At 36.4% G+C, this 21,020-nt stretch overlaps 1 protein-coding gene across 1 annotated transcript in view; it reads left to right on the top strand.

Moving 5' to 3' along the window:
- Positions 1 to 21,020, top strand: part of Bap60 (Brahma-associated protein 60) — a 280,469-nt gene that overhangs the window by 69,042 nt on the left and 190,407 nt on the right. Inside the window, exon 4 of the mRNA XM_090403297.1 lies at positions 5,555 to 5,795. Within this exon, the coding sequence (XP_090259423.1) occupies positions 5,555 to 5,795 (241 nt within the window). The remainder of the gene's footprint in view (positions 1 to 5,554; positions 5,796 to 21,020) is intronic.

Raw genomic sequence — 21,020 nt, 5'->3', positions numbered from 1 at the left:
TCTACCTATTTTCATTGTCTTTGTCTTTTTATTGCTGACCTTCATACCATATCTATTACAACAGCTATTCAATTTAGTCAGAGAATCTTGCAGACTTGTAGCGGATTTATTTAAAAGTATAACATCATCCGCATAAAGCAAAGAGCTGACATTAACATCTCCAATTTTGATATCATGTTTAATACCACTTTCCTTCATAATGTGATCCATATCGATAATGAATTACAGAGGGGATAATGTACATCCTTGTCTCACACCAGATTTAACATTAAACCCTCTTCCTGTACTTCCTTCAATTCTAAATGCTGACTTACAACTCAAATAAAGACTAAGTATTGCTTGATATAATGCCCCATTGACACCATATAACTGCAGCGTATTGAATAGCTTCTCTCTTGGCACCTTGTCATTTGCCTTTTCCAGATCGACAAAACTTAAATACAGATCTTTGTTATATTCCCATGCTTTCTCGACTATTTGTCGTAAAGTGAAGATCTGATCCTGACAGCCACTATTTGGCCGGAATCCAGCTTGTTCTTCACCAAGCTTTTCTTCCACAATTCTTCTCAACCATTTCTCAAGTATACTTGCATAGATCTTCCCAGGAACACTCAGTAGGGAAATACCTCTGTAATTCTCGCATGCAGTTTTATTTCCCTTTTTATATATGGGTACTATGAGAGCTCTACTCCAATCATCGGGAATTCGTCCCTCTGTCCAGGCTTTCTGAACTATGCAGTTCAGCCACTGTAAGACTCTCATACCACCATACTTCAGCATTTCTGGTCGAATATCATCTACTCCTGCTGCCTTTCCACATTTTAAGCTTTTGATGGCTTTTTCTACTTCAAGTATGGATATGTATTCCTGACTGCATGCCTGGTCAGTGTTTTTTACCACTGTGCTGTCATCACTGCTTGTTTCATTTAGCAGTTTTTCAAAGTAATTACTCCATACTTCAAGGATATCTTTTTCTCCCATTTTCATGTCACCTTTATCATCTCTAATTCCTGTTATAGCACTATTTCCACCATTCTTAAGCTTCTTCAACAACCTCCAGAATATTTTGCCACCTTCTTGATATTTATTTTCTATATTCTTGCCAAAGTCCTCCCATGACTTTTGTTTAGCTAGTTTTACACAGTGCTTAGCATTCTTGCATTTGTCTCTATATTCTCTAAGAGCACAAGCTGACTTATTTAACAGGAACTTTTGGTATGCTTTCTTCTTTTCCTTCACTGCCTCTTTAACTTCCTGTGTCCACCAGGGAGTTCTGATTTTTTTATCCTTACAGACAACCTCACCACATGCCTCTCTGGCAGAATCAATCAATGTTTTCTTCAGAGTTTGCCACTGAATCTCCAAGGTTTGATTCATTTTCTCAAACTCTTTCATTTTTTCTTCAATAATCTTTGTGTATACAGCTCACATCTGAGAGCTACTCAACTTTTATTCGCTTTAAAACACTCTTACATGTTATTCTTTTCAATATGAAATTCAATTTTATCCTGCTCAAGACTAAATAGTGATCACTTCCAATTTCAAATCCTCTGTACACTCTGGTGTCCTGCACCAGGGAGAAAACATCACTATCAACAATAACATAGTCAGTGAGACTTTTCTTATTCCTAGCCTCTTCTCTCCATGTGAATTTGTGCACATTTTTATGTTGGAACATGGTGTTAGTAATAACCAGTCCATGTCCTGAGCAGAAATACAACAGATATTTGCTATTATTATTAGCTTTGCTCTTTTCTCCAAATTTTCCCAAAATATTTTTGTATGTCTCACAATCATTTCCTACTCTGCTATTTAGATCCCCAACAAGGACCAACTTTTCCTTTTTCATTGTGTCAGTTGCTTTTTCTAAAGCGTCAAAAAATTCCTCCACTTCTACCTTAGTAGAACCTTCTGTGGGACCATAGGCACAAATAAGTCTCATTGTCCAGTTCCCCATTCTCATATTTGCCCACATTACTCTACTTGAGACTGACTGCCATTCAAGAAGATTAGCCTCGTATTTAGTGTTGAATACTATGGCTACTCCTTCTTTTCCTTGATTGTCATTGCCTGAATATAACATTTTGTATTTATTGCTCAGAAAGATCTCACCAGTTTTGGTCTTTTTTGTTTCAGTCATTCCTATTATGTCGATCCTGTACTTATCTAATTCCTCAGCTAGCTCCATTTCTTTGCCATTCAGGCTTCTTATGTTGATAGTTCCGATCTTTAACTGTGGTGATGTTGAGTTGGGGTTTATTTTCAGATTTGTTCCAGTAGCTGACTTTTCGCTGTTTGCCCTGGTTCCCTGGCGAAAACAACGGGGGGACTTGTTTAACCGGCGACGCCCCAGCCGGCATGAAATTTTGTCATGTTGTACCATCATTTTTTATTTTGGTTTAACCAATAAGAATACAATTTGGTCGGCTAAATCCCAAATTGCCAGCCCATCCTCGTTTGTTCAGTATCCAAGTAGATACCCAACAGGGTGCACCACGAGAAGCTGAGGATTGGACATTAGGTCAGAAGCCCTGGTCGGTTCTCTGCATTCCTTTAAAGGCTATGTGGAGGTCTCCTCTCAGTTATACAGCTTTGACCCTTAAGTACCCCCATATTACAAACCCATCTTTATATATATACGATTCCTATATATATATACGATCTTTAATATATATATATACGATCTTTAATATATAAGCGATCTTTAATATATATATATATATATATATTAAAGATACCAAGCCATTTAAATCTGGTTTTACTCCATTTCCCAAGTAAGCAAACAGACAAACAAGACAAGTTAGCACCTGCAAGTGTTGCAAGTCTCGCTGATCCTGCACATAGTGCAGGACCAAGGCAACTCATGGTAAAAGTAGGGTAAGCTCTGATCACTAATCTTAATATTTACCCTTAATGCAAAGCACATATCCTGGAGGAGATATATGGTGCTTTGTATTAAAGGCAAGGGGCCACTACCCAGACCGGTTTCTACCTTTATTGAGGTCTCATCAGTGGGAACCAGGCTAGAAATACCAAGATTTTAGTAATACAGAGCTTATAAGTATTTTACCAGAACAAGTTACGATAAGGTGTTTTAACCTTATTAAATAGAAATCTCAGGAGGAGATATAAATGTAGAAAGTATTGTACCTTGGGTATAATAAATGTTAAAGATACCAAGCTATTTAACCTGGTTTTACTCCCTTTCCCAAGTAAGCAAACAGACAAACAAGTCAAGTTTGCTCCTGCAAGTGTTGCAAGTCTAGCTGATCCTGCACATAGTGCAGGACCAAGGCAACTCATGGTAAAAGTAGGGTAAGCTCTGATCACTAATCTTAATATTTACCCTTAATGCAAAGCACATATCCTGGAGGAGATATATGGTGCTTTGTATTAAAGGCAAGGGGCCACTACCCAGACCGGTTTCTACCTTTATTGAGGTCTCATCAGTGGGAACCAGGCTAGAAATACCAAGATTTTAGTAATACAGAGCTTATAAGTATTTTACCAGAACAAGTTACCATAAGGTGTTTTAACCTTATTAAATAGAAATCTCAGGAGGAGATATAAATGTAGAAAGTATTGTACCTTGGGTATAATAAATGTTAAAGATACCAAGCTATTTAACCTGGTTTTACTCCCTTTCCCAAGTAAGCAAAGACAAACAAGTCAAGTTTGCTCCTGCAAGTGTTGCAAGTCTAGCTGATCCTGCACATAGTGCAGGACCAAGGCAACTCATGGTAAAAGTAGGGTAAGCTCTGATCACTAATCTTAATATTTACCCTTAATGCAAAGCACATATCCTGGAGGAGATATATGGTGCTTTGTATTAAAGGCAATGGGCCACTACCCAGACCGGTTTCTACCTTTATTGAGGTCTCATCAGTGGGAACCAGGTTAGAAATACCAAGATTTTAGTAATACAGAGCTTATAAGTATTTTACCAGAACAAGTTACCATAAGATGTTTTAACCTTATTAAATAGAAATCTCAGGAGGAGATATAAATGTAGAAAGTATTGTACCTTGGGTATAATAAATGTTAAAGATACCAAGCTATTTAACCTGGTTTTACTCCCTTTCCCAAGTAAGCAAACAGACAAACAAGTCAAGTTTGCTCCTGCAAGTGTTGCAAGTCTAGCTGATCCTGCACATAGTGCAGGACCAAGGCAACTCATGGTAAAAGTAGGGTAAGCTCTGATCACTAATCTTAATATTTACCCTTAATGCAAAGCACATATCCTGGAGGAGATATATGGTGCTTTGTATTAAAGGCAAGGGGCCACTACCCAGACCGGTTTCTACCTTTATTGAGGTCTCATCAGTGGGAACCAGGCTAGAAATACCAAGGTTTTAGTAATACAGAGCTTATAAGTATTTTACCAGAACAAGTTACCATAAGGTGTTTTAACCTTATTAAATAAAAATCTCAGGAGGAGATATAAATGTAGAAAGTATTGTACCTTGGGTATAATAAATGTTAAAGATACCAAGCTATTTAAACCTGGTTTTACTCCATTTCCCAAGTAAGCAAACAGACAAACAAGTCAAGTTTGCTCCTGCAAGTGTTGCAAGTCTAGCTGATCCTGCACTACGTGCAGGACCAAGGCAACTCACTATGTGCAGGATCAGCTAGACTTACAACACTTGCAGGCGCAAACTTGATTTGTTTGTCTGTTTGCTTACTTGGGAAATGGAGTAAAACCAGGTTTAAATAGCTTGGTATCTTTAACATTTATTATACCCAAGGTAAAATACTTTCTACACACACATATATATATATATATATATATATAATTGTTTCTGTTCACTTCTTATATACTTCTCTTGAAAACAGTTCTGGAAAATATCTTTCACTGGATTGAATGAAAATAAAATACTTCAGTGCTGTGTGTGAGCCGCTCTTTTATTTATTATTTTTTATTCAGGTGATTGTCCAGACTTGCAACCTCTTGGTTGAAGAGTGGGTACTAACCACTCAACCAGTTTATCATTTGCATTCATATTTTACCTTACATTTGTGCACGAAGTAACTATATGATTTATTTTTATATATTAAAAGAAGGTAACTTCATAGGTTGTTCTCAGTATCCATGATAGTTGAAAGCACATCACGTAGTGAGTGCCTTATATTATAGTGAATTGACCTTTATTGAGATGTTAGTAAGAAGCTATACCTTTGGAGATACTCGAAGTTCTCAGTGTCAGATCATTTTTCACCATAAGCATTTGTAGGTGTGTTATCACAGAATACATTAAAACTTGTTAAATTGCTTTTGTATATCATAAAACAGTTCTGCTCTACCCAAATTTTAATATATTTTGCCTTTGGGATCTTTATAAAAATTCATTCACAAGTCACTTATTAATGTTATTTTATTTTCTTCTTTGATTCCAGTTTCTCCTGAAAAGCTTTAGTAATACACTTTTAAGAAAAGTAACAATGACGTTACTTTTCTTAATAAACTATGTTATGAAAGGCTCATAAGTAATATGATGAAAATATCTTTGTTTATGTTTTTGTAAATATGTGAATAGTCATTGTTAATTTTCAGCACTGGTGCACCACCTGGTGGGCCACAAGTGAATAGTAGTACACCTGCTTCTGGTGGGAGTGGAAGTAGTAGTAGCAAGAAGAAAAAAAAACTGGCAGATAAAATTTTACCCCAAAAAGTTAGAGATCTTGTTCCAGAATCACAAGCCTACATGGATTTACTAGCATTTGAAAGAAAACTAGATTTCACTATTATGAGAAAACGACTAGATATTCAAGAAGCTTTAAAGAGGCCAATGAAGGTGAATTAATAAAATAATATATTTCCACATGAAAAGTATTTTTTAACTTATAATGTAATTATATAACCCACAGCAGTAATGCATATAGTAAGTACACAGTTATAATATGTAATAGCTGTAATAGCCTAATTTTTTTATTAGAATTTGTACTTTTCAAATCCATAGTAAAAATTAGCTTAAATGTCCCTTGCAATATTGAAATAAAAGATTATCTCAGGTAGCTTATTAAATCTTCTCTTTCTTTAACAATTGTAAAAGCCTTTATTTACAAGAAGGTGGAAGAAATGTAAACTTTAACATTGAATCTGTAATGCACCTGATTTAATTTTATATAAAAATAATACTATTTTCTACAACAATTAAAATAATTCTTCAACTAAAAATTCCTCAACATACTGTTTGATAGTCTGCCAGCCTTGTGCTGTCATCATCTCTCATTTTAGCAGATGCCACTTGTAGAAAAATCTAATCTAAAGCCTCATGGCATCAGTGTTGCTAAAGAAATGCTGCAACAACCCTTTCACAAGAATGAGCTATCCTGACATTAATACACACTTATCATATAGTACTAGATATTGCCCAAAAGTTTTTTGTCCACTGACTGCAGAAGGCACATATGCTAGTAGGACAGTTTGCTTCTCAGTTATTGTTTTATTAATTTTTTTTAATATATTTCCGTGTAACTCCCACCCACAAAAGATTATAAACCTATAGTTCATTAGTATACCATGGGTGGGTTAAGATTTTTTTTACTGATTTTTATAATTAAAAAAAAAAAATTTATTCATTTTTACCTGAGCTGAAAACCTTGCCCAGGAGACCAAATAGGGGACTTTTTCAAGCACTTCGGATATACAATAAACAGGGTGATGGTTTCACACTGGGCAATGAATGAAATCCACCACCACCCCCCCCCCAAAAAAAAAAAAAAAAAAAAAAAAAAACCATCACATGCATCCATACTTGCAGTGGGATTTGAACCCACAGCCTGTGGATTGGAGAGCAGATATGCTACCCACTCTGCCGAAAAAGCCGGCTGAGTGGTATTTGCTTTATTATTAACTAGTCAGTTGAGTTTACAGTTTGTACCATTTTTGGGCAGATGTAATTAACTGCTCAGTTGGGTGTTCTCCAGTTTTTTAAATAATCAGTGTAAGAGTTGTGCTTTAAACTTAAAAAAAAACTGCTTTAGAAAGTAATAGAAATTGAAATTACGGCCAAAGCAGCATTATGAGAACAGCACATTCAGTTTATTAATTGCATTCCTGAAGTTCAAACTCAACAAACTTTGTTACTTAGATGTTTTTATGCATTTTAAGGAAGATATCATCCAGTTCAGGCTTATTAAGTGTGTGCAAGGATGTCTTCATAAATAAGACATTATATAAGAATAGAAATCTACAAATTATCCAACTTTTTCATGTAAGTCATTTATGCCTGTACCTGAATGCCAGTATCAGAAATAAAGGAATAGAGTTTGTCACTTTGGTGAATGCTTTATACACTCAGATTTTGGGAATTAGTGAGGCATGGCTATCAGAGGCAGATAGACTAACTGATATCCAGGGTAAAGGTCAAGTAAAGGATACTCTTCTATCCTGCCTATTTTTAGGAAAAATAGGCAGGATAGAAGAGGGTTGTGCTGCAAATGATATTGAATGATTTGAATCCATTTAGAATAGAAAGCTCTCGAGTGCAATACTAGTAACAATTTTCCATGTGGTAGTAAATTTGAAGTCATCTGATGTGATGTGGAGTCCAACAAGATCAAATATATAATGTTGTCAGACCTAGTGGAGCAGATGCTAGTGACAAAAAAAAATGCTTTACCAAATAAACTTGGTGAGTGTGATTCATATAATCATCATGGATGACTTTAATTATCTGAATGTTGATTGGGTAGGAGCAAAATCTCATGAGAAGAATGAAACTGAATATGCTGATCTGTTGCATAACAACTTCTTCTTAAAGTAGCATATGACAAACGAATCTCAAGTCAGAGTTCTGCCTTTGGTTGATAACAGTGATCTTGATGTATTGACTTGGGAAGTAGCTAAGTTTATGGATATTCCATTCAGAAAAGGTTACATGTGGAACTATTTCTCTCAATGAGTGGAATAGGTTACCAGAGTCTGTTGTGGGTGCTATTGTTGAACAATTTAGCACCCTCAATAGGTCCGAGTTGAAGGAATCGACAGCCCGAATTACCACTTAGCAAAGAAATTAGCTGCCACACTCAAGGAGTTGGTAGGTCATTCCCCCTCCTACATAAAAAATACACACCGCTTTATAAACAAAATCAAAAACATTACACTGAACGACCAAGATTTATTAGTCAGCTTTAACAAAACTGCCGTTTTCACCAATGTCCTGATCAATGATACTATTATTCTCCTACAGAACATATGTCTGCCTGACATTACGGTCCCCTCTTTGTCCACGTACTCCACTCCAGGTATTTCGTGTGGCAAAACAGTTTTTACCTACAAAAAGAAGGTATGGCCATGGGCTTACCACTTTCCCTCCTTAATAGCTAACTTTTACAAGGAAGACTTTGAGCAACGAGCTCTAGATTCAGCCAGCCTAAAACCCAAAGTCTGGCTCAGATATGTCGATGATATTTTTGCCATTTGGCCCCACAGCTGCGAAACACTAAATACATTCCTCAGCCACCTGAACAAACAACACAGACATATCCAATTCACCATTGAAATCGAAAACTCTCTTCCTTTTCTAGACACACACACGTCTTCCCACAGGCTGTCTCTCCTCTGTCTACTGCAAACCCACACACACACACACACACACACACACACACAGGCTAGTACATACACAAAAATTCGTACCACCACCCAACACAAAAACTAGGAGTCATAAGCACCCTCAAACACAGAGCACTAACTATTTGCTCAAATGAGTAAGCTCTTAACCAGGAATTCGAGATAATTAATCATACATTTATAAAAAATGGCTATAATAAAAAAAACAATTCACAAGATCCTCCACAAAAACACCAAAACAAGATTTTAGGAATGCCATATCCATACCATATGTCCGAAGCATTTCAGAAAAAATAGACAGAACACTACACAAATACATCAAGACTACCTTCAAACCCCCCCAACAAAATTCAGAAGTCTACTCAGTTCTTCCAAAGATCCTCTTCCACACCTGGCCCACCCAGGGGTTTGCAAAATCCAGTGTACATGTAACCCACCCTACATAGGAGAAACAGGATGTACTATACCAATCAGGAAAAAAGAACACAAACGACACATTAAATAACTTCATTATGGAAAACCGGCCTATCAGACCATGCACTCCATACATACCATAGAATCGACTTTAAAGGCACTAAGTCCCTACACTGCACCGAAACCTGGTTTGAGAGGAAATTTAAAAATGCATGTGAAATGATTAAACACAATCCAAACCTGAACAAAAATGATGAACTAACCATTCAAAGAATGTGGAGGACCCATCTGCAACCATTATAGCAACCTGAACAAGCCCAGAAGGAAATCTCAATATGAGGGACTTTAGGAATCTTTATTGTAGTTCTGTTTGTAATTTTTTTTATCTTTATTTTATTTTATTTTTATTTATTTATTTTATTTTTTCTCGCTAGCGGTCAGGTTGGATAAGAGATTGATGAGCAGCTTAAATTTGTTTTACCTTTGTAGAGTACAAGAACATGTAGCTTGTTTTCTTATGCGTGTGTATTTTTCTAATGATGACCTCAATACAGGGGTCAAAACGTCAATTGTTACTTTCTTAGTATTAAGTAAAGTCTTTATTTTAACACGTGTGTTTTGTCTCCCTAATTTCTCAACCATGAATAATGAGTACCTATTGTGCTAAAAGCTATCACCCTGGAGTTTGCAATATTGAACTCACTCCCACTTCACTGATCAAGAAACTCAAGTGTATGTGGAGGAGGTATTAGAGCTGTTGCACAACCTCTATTGCTGAATAAAATTCAGCAATAGAGGTTGATAGGATATCAGCATGGATGCCGAAAGAGTGTTCAATGATCAAAAGAAGAGCAAGTTCACTTGCTCTTCTTTTGATCAGGCTGTATAATTTAAGTATCAGAAAAGGAAAGATTCCACAGTGGAAAGAATGTATGATAATCCCATTTGCATGGGTATTGCAAAGACTGATGTACCTAACTGTTTACCTATTCACTATCTATGGAGTATGGTAAAGATTTTGGAAAAGTTGGTAAGAGATTACATACAGAAATAGGTTGGCAGAGAATCTGTATTTTGTAATGAACAGTATGGATTTACTGAGGGTGGTTGTGCTTGAGGAATCTTTAAACTTGCTCACATTTTATAAGAATGTTACTGTTGAGTGACGGAGGGAATGGATACACCATGATTCATTCAGACTTTGCTAAGGCTTTTGACAGAATGTTGCATTAATTGGAGAATATGGAATTGGATTATAAACTACTAGCATGGATAAGGAGATGATTGATAGATATCAGAAATGGAAAAGGGGGGAGGAATTGTGTGCAAGATTTAATGTGACTAGTAGTGTACCACAGGGATCAGTCCTTGGTCCATTTTTATTGTCGTTATATCAATATTAATGACAGTAGAAAGGATTTGACTGGTGACTTACAGCTATTTGCTGATGATGAAAAGATACACAGAATAATCCAACATGCAGTACTTGCAGAATGATTTGAATCAGCTAGAATTGTAAGCATGTGAAAATAGATATCAGTTCAGTGTTAGAAAATGTAAAGTTATGCACTTTGGTGCAATAAGGCATTATTACACAAAATATTATTATTAATATTATGGACTACTCCATGGAGTCCTTATACTCATCGAAGGAGGTAGTCCTTACACCCTAAAGATCATGCCAAGCACTATCCAACATTCATGCAATAACTATCATACTTTGCTTTGAACTCATTCACAGTCATAGCATCCACAACAGACTCTGGTAACCTATTCCACTCATTCACCACTCTCCAAGCAAAAAATCTAGTCCTTACACTCCCTGTTAACTACACTTGCTCATGTTCCTAGGATGGTCCCTAGTTCTTCCACCACCAGACCTGTTCTAAAAAACTTTCTCTATTAATCTTGTAAAAAAAAACTTCAGTTAATTTTGTCTCTCTCATTTTGTATCATATCACCCCTTTTCCACCTATCAACCAATTTTTGTACTATGGCATATTGCCAGGATTATGCTAGAAAAAAGTTGACCAGGCTAGGAATCTTGGAGTTTTAGTGGATAGGAAATTGAAGTTCATTGGTCTTATATCAAAAATTGTGAATACACCCCAGAAGATAATTGCCAACTGAAACTGACATGTATGAATAAGGAAGTCATTTTGTTTCTTTAAAAGGTTTTGATACAACCTCATATGGAATATTGTGCATAGATCCTTTTTCCTGGTTTTCAAGTTGATGCAGATACTATGGAGTGGATGCAAAGGAGAGTTAAAGATGATATTAGGATTGTGGAATTTTATGGCAGATGGGAAGAGGGTAAGAAGGTATCCATCTTAATTGAAAATCAGTGCAGTCAAGTAGGAGATGAGAGCTAGATTTTTCTTTCATGTACATGATTGGAATGGATTGCTTTTGGAAGTGGTGGGTGCAGGTAGTGTGAATGAATGTGAGAAAAGTATGAGAGCTATTGCAGGTAATATATGACCTCTCTCAATGGATCCCTGACTCTGTGGTGATCTCTCTCTCTCTTTCTCTTAATAATAATATTTCCACAACCAAAAAATGTGGTGCATCTATACACATGCTTACTCATTGGATGCTTCATCACAACACATCTGTTTGTGTGTGTGCCAAGAATAATATAACTTCTTTTCCTTATCATCTGTACTTCCTAGATTGGCACATGGTGATTTATTCTTGTTTTGTAAAATGCCTCTGAAACTGAAGGAGACAGCTTTGAACCCATGAGCACACATAACAGAGATAAAAAGTGAATAGCAGATAGTGCTATTCCAGTGGCAGGCCACGTGCTTGAAATACACCACCAAATTGACTGGAAAAGTACCCAGTCCTTACATCAGACCAAAACATTGATAAATGTCGATTCACAGAAGCATGTGAAATGCTTTTCATCCAACCAGATCTCAACAAAAATGATTGTGTGAAAGTCTCAAGGATTTTGGTGGCTCACCTATGACCCATGTAATATCTAGGGAAAAAAGTAACCTACATAGTGAAGACCAGATGAAATATAATTGGATAACAACACAGTAACTCTCAAGCAGCAAACAAATTTAAAGTAACATGACTATAAGAAACAAATAACTGCTGATGTAGTTTTACTGAGATAATTATGTTTTATTATTATTATTTTTCCATCAGAGGTCAGGCTATGGTCAGTGGTTGACAAAACAGTTATCCTAAGCCCACTATGTATCAGTGTAACTTGTGTTGCAGTGTTTGTGTGTCTGTGTGCATGTATTCCTAAGGATGATCTTGATATAAAGGTCAAAATGTCAAATTTTATTTTAATTAAAGTTCTTAAATATGGTAATATGTCTCTATAATTATTCTTATTGATTTTTTTCTCATTTTTGTCTGTATCATATACAGGATCGCTTGTTCTTTCGTTCTTCAGAATATTGCAGAATTTCATTTTTCCTCTGTCAGTATTGCTTTTCTTTTTCCATCTCCATCAGCAGCACACTTTGTTACAGTCTTCTCATTTGGATTACTCCTTTCATTTGGGAGAAACACACAGATAAATAACAGCAACAAAGCACAAAGAGACAAGCTCATATATATGAACAAAATGGTCAGCATTGCATTCAGCTGGGTGTTCATGTTCATTTCCCATTTCTCATTAGAAAAAAAATTATGCATAAGCAAATTTACTGTTGTGAATGCCTACATCCCTTTATTTATCAATTGTGTATTAGCAAATTTGTGTTTTTTAAACAAGTCAGTCATACAGATTAGATGTCATTTGTTTGAATTTTGACTTCATAAGAAACATATGTTAATATCAGAATACACAGAAATGAATGTACAGTGTTATAGATTTCGGTAACTTATTTTACATGAAATAGGAAATTACTTTTCTTTCTCAAACTGCATTCTCAACAACTTGCTGCCTTATGCAGAATAGATGTCACATTTCATGGTTTATACAGTAATATCCCCCCCCCCTCCTGCTTACAATGTTTCACTTAATGATGATCCACTTATATGACATTGCAATAATTCATAAGATGGTTTCAGCAGAAAAGCTCTACTGTGAATCAACTAATGTGCAGTTTGCATGAATATTTGTTTACGACATTAATGCTCACTGCATCTCTCTCTGTTATGGTGTTTGGTTGTGAATTATAAACTATTTATAACTATTAACTATATTTTGGATTTTCCTAAGACTTTTGAAAGAATACTGTATGGAAGACTGTTGCATAAATTGGAGAATGTGAGATTGGATTAGGGGTGCTTAAGGGTCAAAGCTGTATAACTGAGAGGATACCCCCACATCGCCTTTAAAGGAATGCGGAGAACCGACTAGGGCTTCTGGCCTAACGTCCAATCCTCACCTTCTCGTGGTGCACCCTGTTGGGTATCTACCTGAATACTGAACGAACGAGAATGGGCTGGCAATTTGGGATTTAGCTGACCAAATTGTACTTCTTATTGGCTTAAACCCAATTATAAAATGATGTTACAACATGACAAAATTTCATGCCGGCTGGGCGCGTCGCTCGGTTAAACAAGACCCCCTCCTCCCATTGTTTTCACCTGGGAACCAGGGTGAACAACGAAAAGTCAGCTACTGGAACAAATCTGAAAAAACACCCCAACTCAACATCACCAGAGATAAAGACCAATCGGTACTATCAACATAAGAAGCCTGAATGGCAAAGAAATGGAGCTAGCTGAGGAATTAGATATGTACAGGATCGACATAATAGGAATGACTGAAACAAAAAAGACAAAAACTGGTGAGATCTTTCTGAGCAATAAATACAAAATGTTATATTCAGGCAGTGACAATCAAGGAAAAGAAGGAGTAGCCATAGTATTCAACACTAAATACGAGGCTAATCTTCTTGAATGGCAGGCAGTCACAAGTAGAGTGATGTGGGCTAATATCAGAATGGGGAACTGGACAATGAGACTTATTTGTGCCTATGGTCCCACAGAAGGTTCTACTAAGATAGAAGTGGAGGAATTTTTTAATACTTTAGAGAAAACATCTGACACAATGAAAAAGGAAAAGTTGGTCCTTGTTGGGGATCTAAATAGCCGAGTAGGAAATGATTGTCAGACATTCAAAAATATATTGGGAAAATTTGCAGAAAAGTGCAAAGCTATTAATAATGGCAAATATTTGTTGGATTTCTGCTCAGGACATGGACTGGTTATTACTAACACCATGTTCCAGCATAAAAATGTGCACAAATTCACATGGAGAGAAGAGGCAAGAAATAAGAAAAGTCTCATCGACTATGTTATTGTTGATAGTGATGTTTTTTCCCTGGTGCAGGACATCAGAGTGTACAGAGAATTTGAAATTGGAAGTGATCACTATTTAGTCTTGAGCAGGATAAAATTGAATTTCATATTGAAAAGAAGAACATGTAAGAAAGTTTTAAAGCGAATAAAAGTTGAGCAGCTCTCAGATGTGAACTATAGACTAAAATACACAAAGATTATTGAAGAAAAAGTTAAAGAGTTTGAGATTCAAACTCTTTAATTTTAGAGATTCAGTGGCAAGCCTTGAAGAAAACCTTGATTGATTCAGCCAGAGAGGCATGTGGTGAGGTTGTCTGCAAGAATAGAGAAATCAAAACGACATGGTGGACACAGAAAGTTAAAGAGGCAGTGAAGGAAAAGAAGAAAATATATCAAAAGTTCCTGGCAAATAAGTCAGATTGTGCTCTTAGAGAATACAGAGACAAATGTAAGAAAGCTAAACACTCAGTAAAACTAGAGTCATGGGAGAACTTTGGCAAGAACATAGAAAATAAATATCAAGAAAGTGGCAAAATATTTTGGAGATTATTGAAAAAGCTTAGAAATGGAGGAAAGAGTACTGTAAAAGAAGTTAGAGATGAGGTAACATTAAAAAGGGAGAAAAAGATATCCTTGAAGTATGGAGTAATTACTTCGAGAAATTGCTAAATGAAACAAGCAGTGATAGCACAGTGGTAAAAAACATTCAACAGGCATACACTCAGGAATACATATCCATACTTGAAGTAGAAAAAAACCATCAAAGGCTTAAAATGTGGAAATGCAGCAGGAGTAGATGATATTTGACCAGGAATGATGAAGTATGGTGGTATAAAACTCTTGCACTGGCTGCACTGCATAGTTCAGAAGGCCTGGACAGAGGGACGAATTCCTGATGATTGGAGTAGAGCTCTCATAGTACCTATATATAAAAAAGGGAAATAAAACTGAATGTGAGAATTACAGAGGTATGGAGTATTTCCCTACTGAGTGTTCCTGGTAAGATATATGCAAGTATACTTGAGAAACGGTTGATAAGAATTGTAGAAGATAAGCTTGGTGAAGAACAAGCTGGATTCTGGCTAAATAGAGGCTGTCAGGATCAGTTCTTCTCATTATGACAAATAGTGGAAAAATCATGTGAATATAACAAAGATCTCTATTTGAGTTTTGTAGATCTGGAAAAGGCATATGATAAGGTGCCAAGATAGAAGCTATTCAATACGCTACAGTTTTATCGTGTCAATGGAGCATTATATCAAGCAATACTTAGTCTTTATTTGAGTTGTAAGTCAGCAGTTAGAATTGAAAGAAGTACAGGAAGATGGTTTAATGTTAAATCTGGTGTGAGACAAGGATGTACATTACCCCATCTGTTATTCATTATCTATATGGATCATTATGAAGGAAAGCAGTATTAAACAAGATATCAAAATTGGAGATGTTAATGTCAGCTCTTTGCTTTATGCGGACAATGTTATACTTATCAATAAATCTGCTACGAGTCTGCAAGTTTCCTTGACTAAATTGAATAACTGTTGTAATAGATATGGTATGAAGGTCAGCAATAAAAAGACAAAGACAATGAAAATAGGCAGAATCGTTGATAATGTCAACTGCATTGTGAATGGAGAACCTGTGGAACAAGTAAAACATTTCACCTACTTAGGGATGATTTTTAGATATCAGTAGAGCTGGTATAGTAGGAAGTCAATTGAATAAATTCATATGGAATAAGAGAGAAATTAGTGGGAACACTAAATTAGCTGTATACAAGACAGTGTTCAAACCAGTTTTAACTTATGGATCTGAGAGCTGTGTCAGAAGTAAAACACTTGACCAAAGACTAGAGACCGCAGATATGAGAGTCCTGAGAAAGATTAGAGGCATGAACAGATGGAATCAATGGCAATATCATATTAAAAATGAGGATATTAGTAAAGAACTTGACATTGTCAGCATCCAGGACTGCGTTAGCAGAGCTAATCTCAGGTGGTATGGTCATTTATACAGAATGGGCGAGGAAAGATTGCAAAACAAGTGTTCTCTGCCAGGTTGGCAGGAAAATGACCCAGAGGAAGACCAAGATATAGGTGGTTTGATAGGGTACAAAGTGACTTAGACGACAGAAATATAAGATCTGATAATATTGGGGTCTTGACAAGTAACAGACTGATCTGGAGGAAAATTGTAGATAGGAAGTTAGTAATGATGTAAATTTTTCATGTAGTACTATCATATCCTGTACACCCCTTGAGGATACATGGCAGGAATTTGATAATGATGATGAGATTGGATTATAAAATATTGGTGTGGATAAGATGATTGATGGTTGACTGACAAATATCAAAAACATATATATTTGTGTGTGTGTGTAGAAAGTATTTTACCTTTGGTATAATAAATGTTAAAGATACCAAGCTATTTTAAACCTGGTTTTACTCCATTTCCCAAGTAAGCAAACAGATAAAAAGTCAAGTTTGCACCTGCAAGTGTTGGAAGTCTAGCTGACCCTGCACGTAGTGCTAGACCAAGGTAACTCATGGTAAAAGTAGAATAAGCTCTGATCACTAAAAACCAGGTTTAAAATAGCTTGGAATCTTTAACATTTATTATAGCCAAGGTAAAATACTTTCTACATTTATATCTCCTCCTGAGATTTTTTATTTAATAAGGTTAAAACACCTTATGGTAACTTGTTCTGGTAAAATACTTATATGCTCTGTATTACTAAAATCTTGGTATTTCTAGCCTGGCTCCCGCTAATGAGACCTCAGTAAAGGTCGAAACCGATCTGGGTAGTGGTCCCTTGCCTTTAATACAAAGCATCATACATCTCCTCCAGGAGATGTGCTTTGCATTAAAGGTAAATATTAAAATTAGTGATCTGAGCTTATTCTACTTTTACCATGAGTTGCCTTGGTCTAGCACTACGTGCAGGATCAGCTAGACTTGCAGGTGCAAACTTGACTTGTTTGTCTGTTTGCTTACTTGGGAAATGGAGTAAAACCAGGTTTAAAATAGCTTGGTATCTCTAACACACACATATATATATATATTTTTTTTTTTTTATTTATTTTTTTTTTTATGTTGGACCCATATACAGGAGGTTGGCTGGTCAACCTATAATACATTAGTACCGTATATGGGTGATGGGTTGCAAAAGGAGAAACTTGTTTACATTAGATTTGAATGCCTGTATGTTGTATTTCTTGGGAAATATGTTTGGTGGAAGACTTTTCCACAATGAATTAGGAGGAAAAGAAACTTGTTCTGTGGGTTTCGAGGTGTACTGTGAAAGGATGTTGGGCAGCAGCTGTACGTGTTCCAATGGGCTAATAGAGAATGGGGGAATTATTGATGCTGTTTCAGATGAACATTTTCATGAAAATATTTATAGAATATACAGATTGTGGAGACCAGGCATCTATGTGAAAGTGGGGGAGTGAGTGGGTGAGGGATGTGTCATTTATTAGTCTAATTGCTCTCCTCTGTATTGAGTCAAGCATTTTTAGGGAGTTTTTTGGAGCCCCACTCCAAAAGTATGAGGACTGTTCGATAAGTCCATGCAAAAATGAAGAAAACGTAATTTTTTTGGGGACAAAAATTTTTTTATTTTTCAACATAGTCTCCTTTGAGGTCCATACACTTAGTACAATGATGCTCGAGTTTTTTGATCCCATCCATATAGTATGATTTGTCCAACTCGTCAAAATAAGCAGTTGTTTTGGCAATCACCTCATCGTTTAATGAAAATCTCATTCCTGCCAGCCATTTTTTCATGTTTGGAAACAGATAGTAGTCTGAGGGAGCCATATCTGGAGAGATGGGGGATGCAAAAGGACTTCGTAATGTAAATCGAACAATTTTGCAGTCACAATTTAAGGAGTGAGCAGGTGCATTGTCGTGGTGAAAAAGAATCTTCTTTTTCGCCAAGGGGGTTATTTTTCCTTTATTTCATTATTTAAATGATCCAGCAAAGACGCATAATACACTCTGGTAATTGTTTTGCCCTTTTCCAAGAAGTCTATGAAGATTATGCCACAAGCATCCCAGAAGACGGTGGCCATAACCTTTCCTGCTGAAGGAACAGTTTTCGCTTTCTTTGGTGCAGATTCCCCGCTTGCAACCCATTGTTTTGACTGTTCCTTGATCTCAGGCTGGTAGTGATGAATCCATGTTTCATCCGCTGTTACGAAATGGTGCAAAAATCACTCTGAATTCCATTGAAACAGCTTCAATCTGTCTTGCAACAGTTCACACATTGATGCTTTTGATCCAGTGTGAGCAAACGCAGCACCCATCTTGTGGATAGTTTTCTCACATGTAAATGTTCATATAAAATATTATGTACGTGGTCATTTGAGACGCACCTTCACTCTTCTCTCATCCATCACCATATCATGGATTTTTTTCAACAAATTTCTGGTGTAGTGACCTCAACAGGACATCCAGAACGATCAGTGTCACTTATGTTCATATGGCCACTTCAGAAGTTACCAAATCACTTATAAACCATTGTAATCGAAGGTGAAGACTCACCATAATGCTTATCAAGGCTAGTTTTGGTTTCCTGAGCCATTTTGTCTTTCAAAAAGTAATATTTAATCACTACACAATTCTTTCTCATTCATTTTTCACAAATCACGGTACTTGATCAATTCAAATGAACACCAAACACAGAGCAATAGATCTATCTGACTGAAACTTCATGTGTGATCCTCCAGCAGTTGCCAGCAACTAAAAATAACCACGATACGTACTGGTGGCACCATCTCTTAGACTTTGCACAGACTTATCGAACAGCCCTCATATAGAGGATGCAAGCCTGCAAGATTTAATGTAACCAGTGGTGTAGCACAAGTATCAGTTCTTGATCCATTGTTATTCAGTCGGTACTTCAATGACATTAGAAAGCATTTGACAGGCAACATGCTAATGATGCTAATGATGCAAAGATAGACGAGGTGATGCAATCAAAAATGCAGCTGATGTGCAATACTTGCAGAATGATTTGAATAGGCTGGAATTGTGGGCATGTGAAAATGGTTATCAGTTCAATGTCAGTAAATGTGAAGTTATTCACTTCAGTGTGATTTTATATCCAGTGTCATATTGTATTGGTGGGATTATGCTAGAAGAAACTGATCAGGGTAGGGATCTTGTAGTTTTAGTAGATAGGAAGTTGAATTTCCAGGGCCATATAGTAAAGATTACAAAAATAACTCAGAGAATAATTGCAATGCTGAAACAAACCTTGTCATGTAAAGATAAGGATCATTTTGCCTCTTTACAAGGCCTTGATAAGACCTCACTTGCACTATTATGCACAAGTCTGGTCTCCTAGTTTCCATTGTGATTCTGATACAGTGAAGAGAGTCCAAAGGAGAGTGTTCAAAATGATATTGGAATTGTGGAATACTAATTATGAAGGCAGATTGAGAATTTGTAGACTGCAGACACCAGCAAACAGGAGAAAGGGTCAACTGAAAGAAATGTAGGATTTCAGTAGATGGAATTTTTCATTTTATTAAAGGTTGGGACGAAAGGGCATCCTTAGACATTGAGAATGAATGCAATCAAGAAGGGAATGAAAGTTAGATTTTTCTCCCATAGAGTGGTGCATTGCCATCGGATGGTGTGTGTGTGTGTGTGTAGTGTGTGTAGTGTGAAGGAATTCAAGAACAAGTATCACAGCAAGACTCTCCTTTGATGAGTAGCTGACTTCTTGGAATTCTCTTATAATAATAATAATTATTATTATTATTGTATTTTATTATTCTTAATAATAAAATACGAAGGCCAGCCTGGTCAGTCAATGGTTAGCATGTCCGCTCTCCAGCCAAAAGGCTGCGGGTTCGGATCCCGCCGTGTGCATGGATGTTTGTGGTTGTCTGTGGAAATATTAGTATTAGTAGTGGGCGGTAGATGGTGTTGGTGTAGTTGGATTGAGTGGTGGAGACAGAGAGCTGTAGAGTAGGTGTCCTCCATCGATGAGTCTTTGGACTCCCTGGAGGGAATGAAATTATTATTTCATTGGGGTAAAGTGGTACAAATGTACCACTTTACCCCAGTCCTGAAGATACTTTCAGGTGCAAACTTTGTTTGCACACACTTGGATAAAGGATTAAACTAAATTTATAATAATAATAGTAATGGCAGATAATATTCAAAGTAAGGGTGCTGTTTCTTCCAGTGAAAAGAAAGCATGTAAACCTAAGATCCTAAGATTAAAATTATTAAATTCAGTGATAATCATATATTGAACACTGAGATAGGATGCAAGCTAAATTTACCTCATACTGCTGTTGTTAAAACAAAGATAAAGTGAAAAGTGCTACACTTGTTAATACTACAGTTATCTGTAGTATTAACAAGTCTGACAACCATATTACCAAAATGGTAAAACTTTTAATTGGTATAGATTGATGACCAAACTGGTTGGCATGTTCCCTTAAGCCAAACTATTCAGAATAGCAGAGAGCCTCCATAGCTCAGTCGGTATAGATGAAGCTCTTTGGTCAGAAAGACCTGGGTTCGATTCCCGTCTATGACTTGAGAAACCTTTATCTTGTCTCTTTCGACAAAAGATGAGTTAGCTGGTCTCATATGAAATGAAAAACATGTGGGATGAAAAACCCAGAAACTTGGGTTTTTCATCCCCCAGAATAAGCAAACCAGTCCCGTGAACACACACACTTCTACAGACATAGGGTTAACCACCTTATCTTTCAGTTATGGTTAAGAAATC

The sequence above is a fragment of the Typopeltis vanoorti genome, chromosome 13, assembly GCF_054136105.1.
Source record: "Typopeltis vanoorti isolate ZY-2024b chromosome 13, IOZ_Tvanoo_1.0, whole genome shotgun sequence".
Classification (NCBI taxonomy): Eukaryota; Metazoa; Arthropoda; class Arachnida; order Uropygi; family Thelyphonidae; genus Typopeltis; species Typopeltis vanoorti.
The sequence above is the reverse complement of the archived record's forward strand: the minus strand, read 5'-3'. Positions and strand labels throughout refer to the sequence as shown.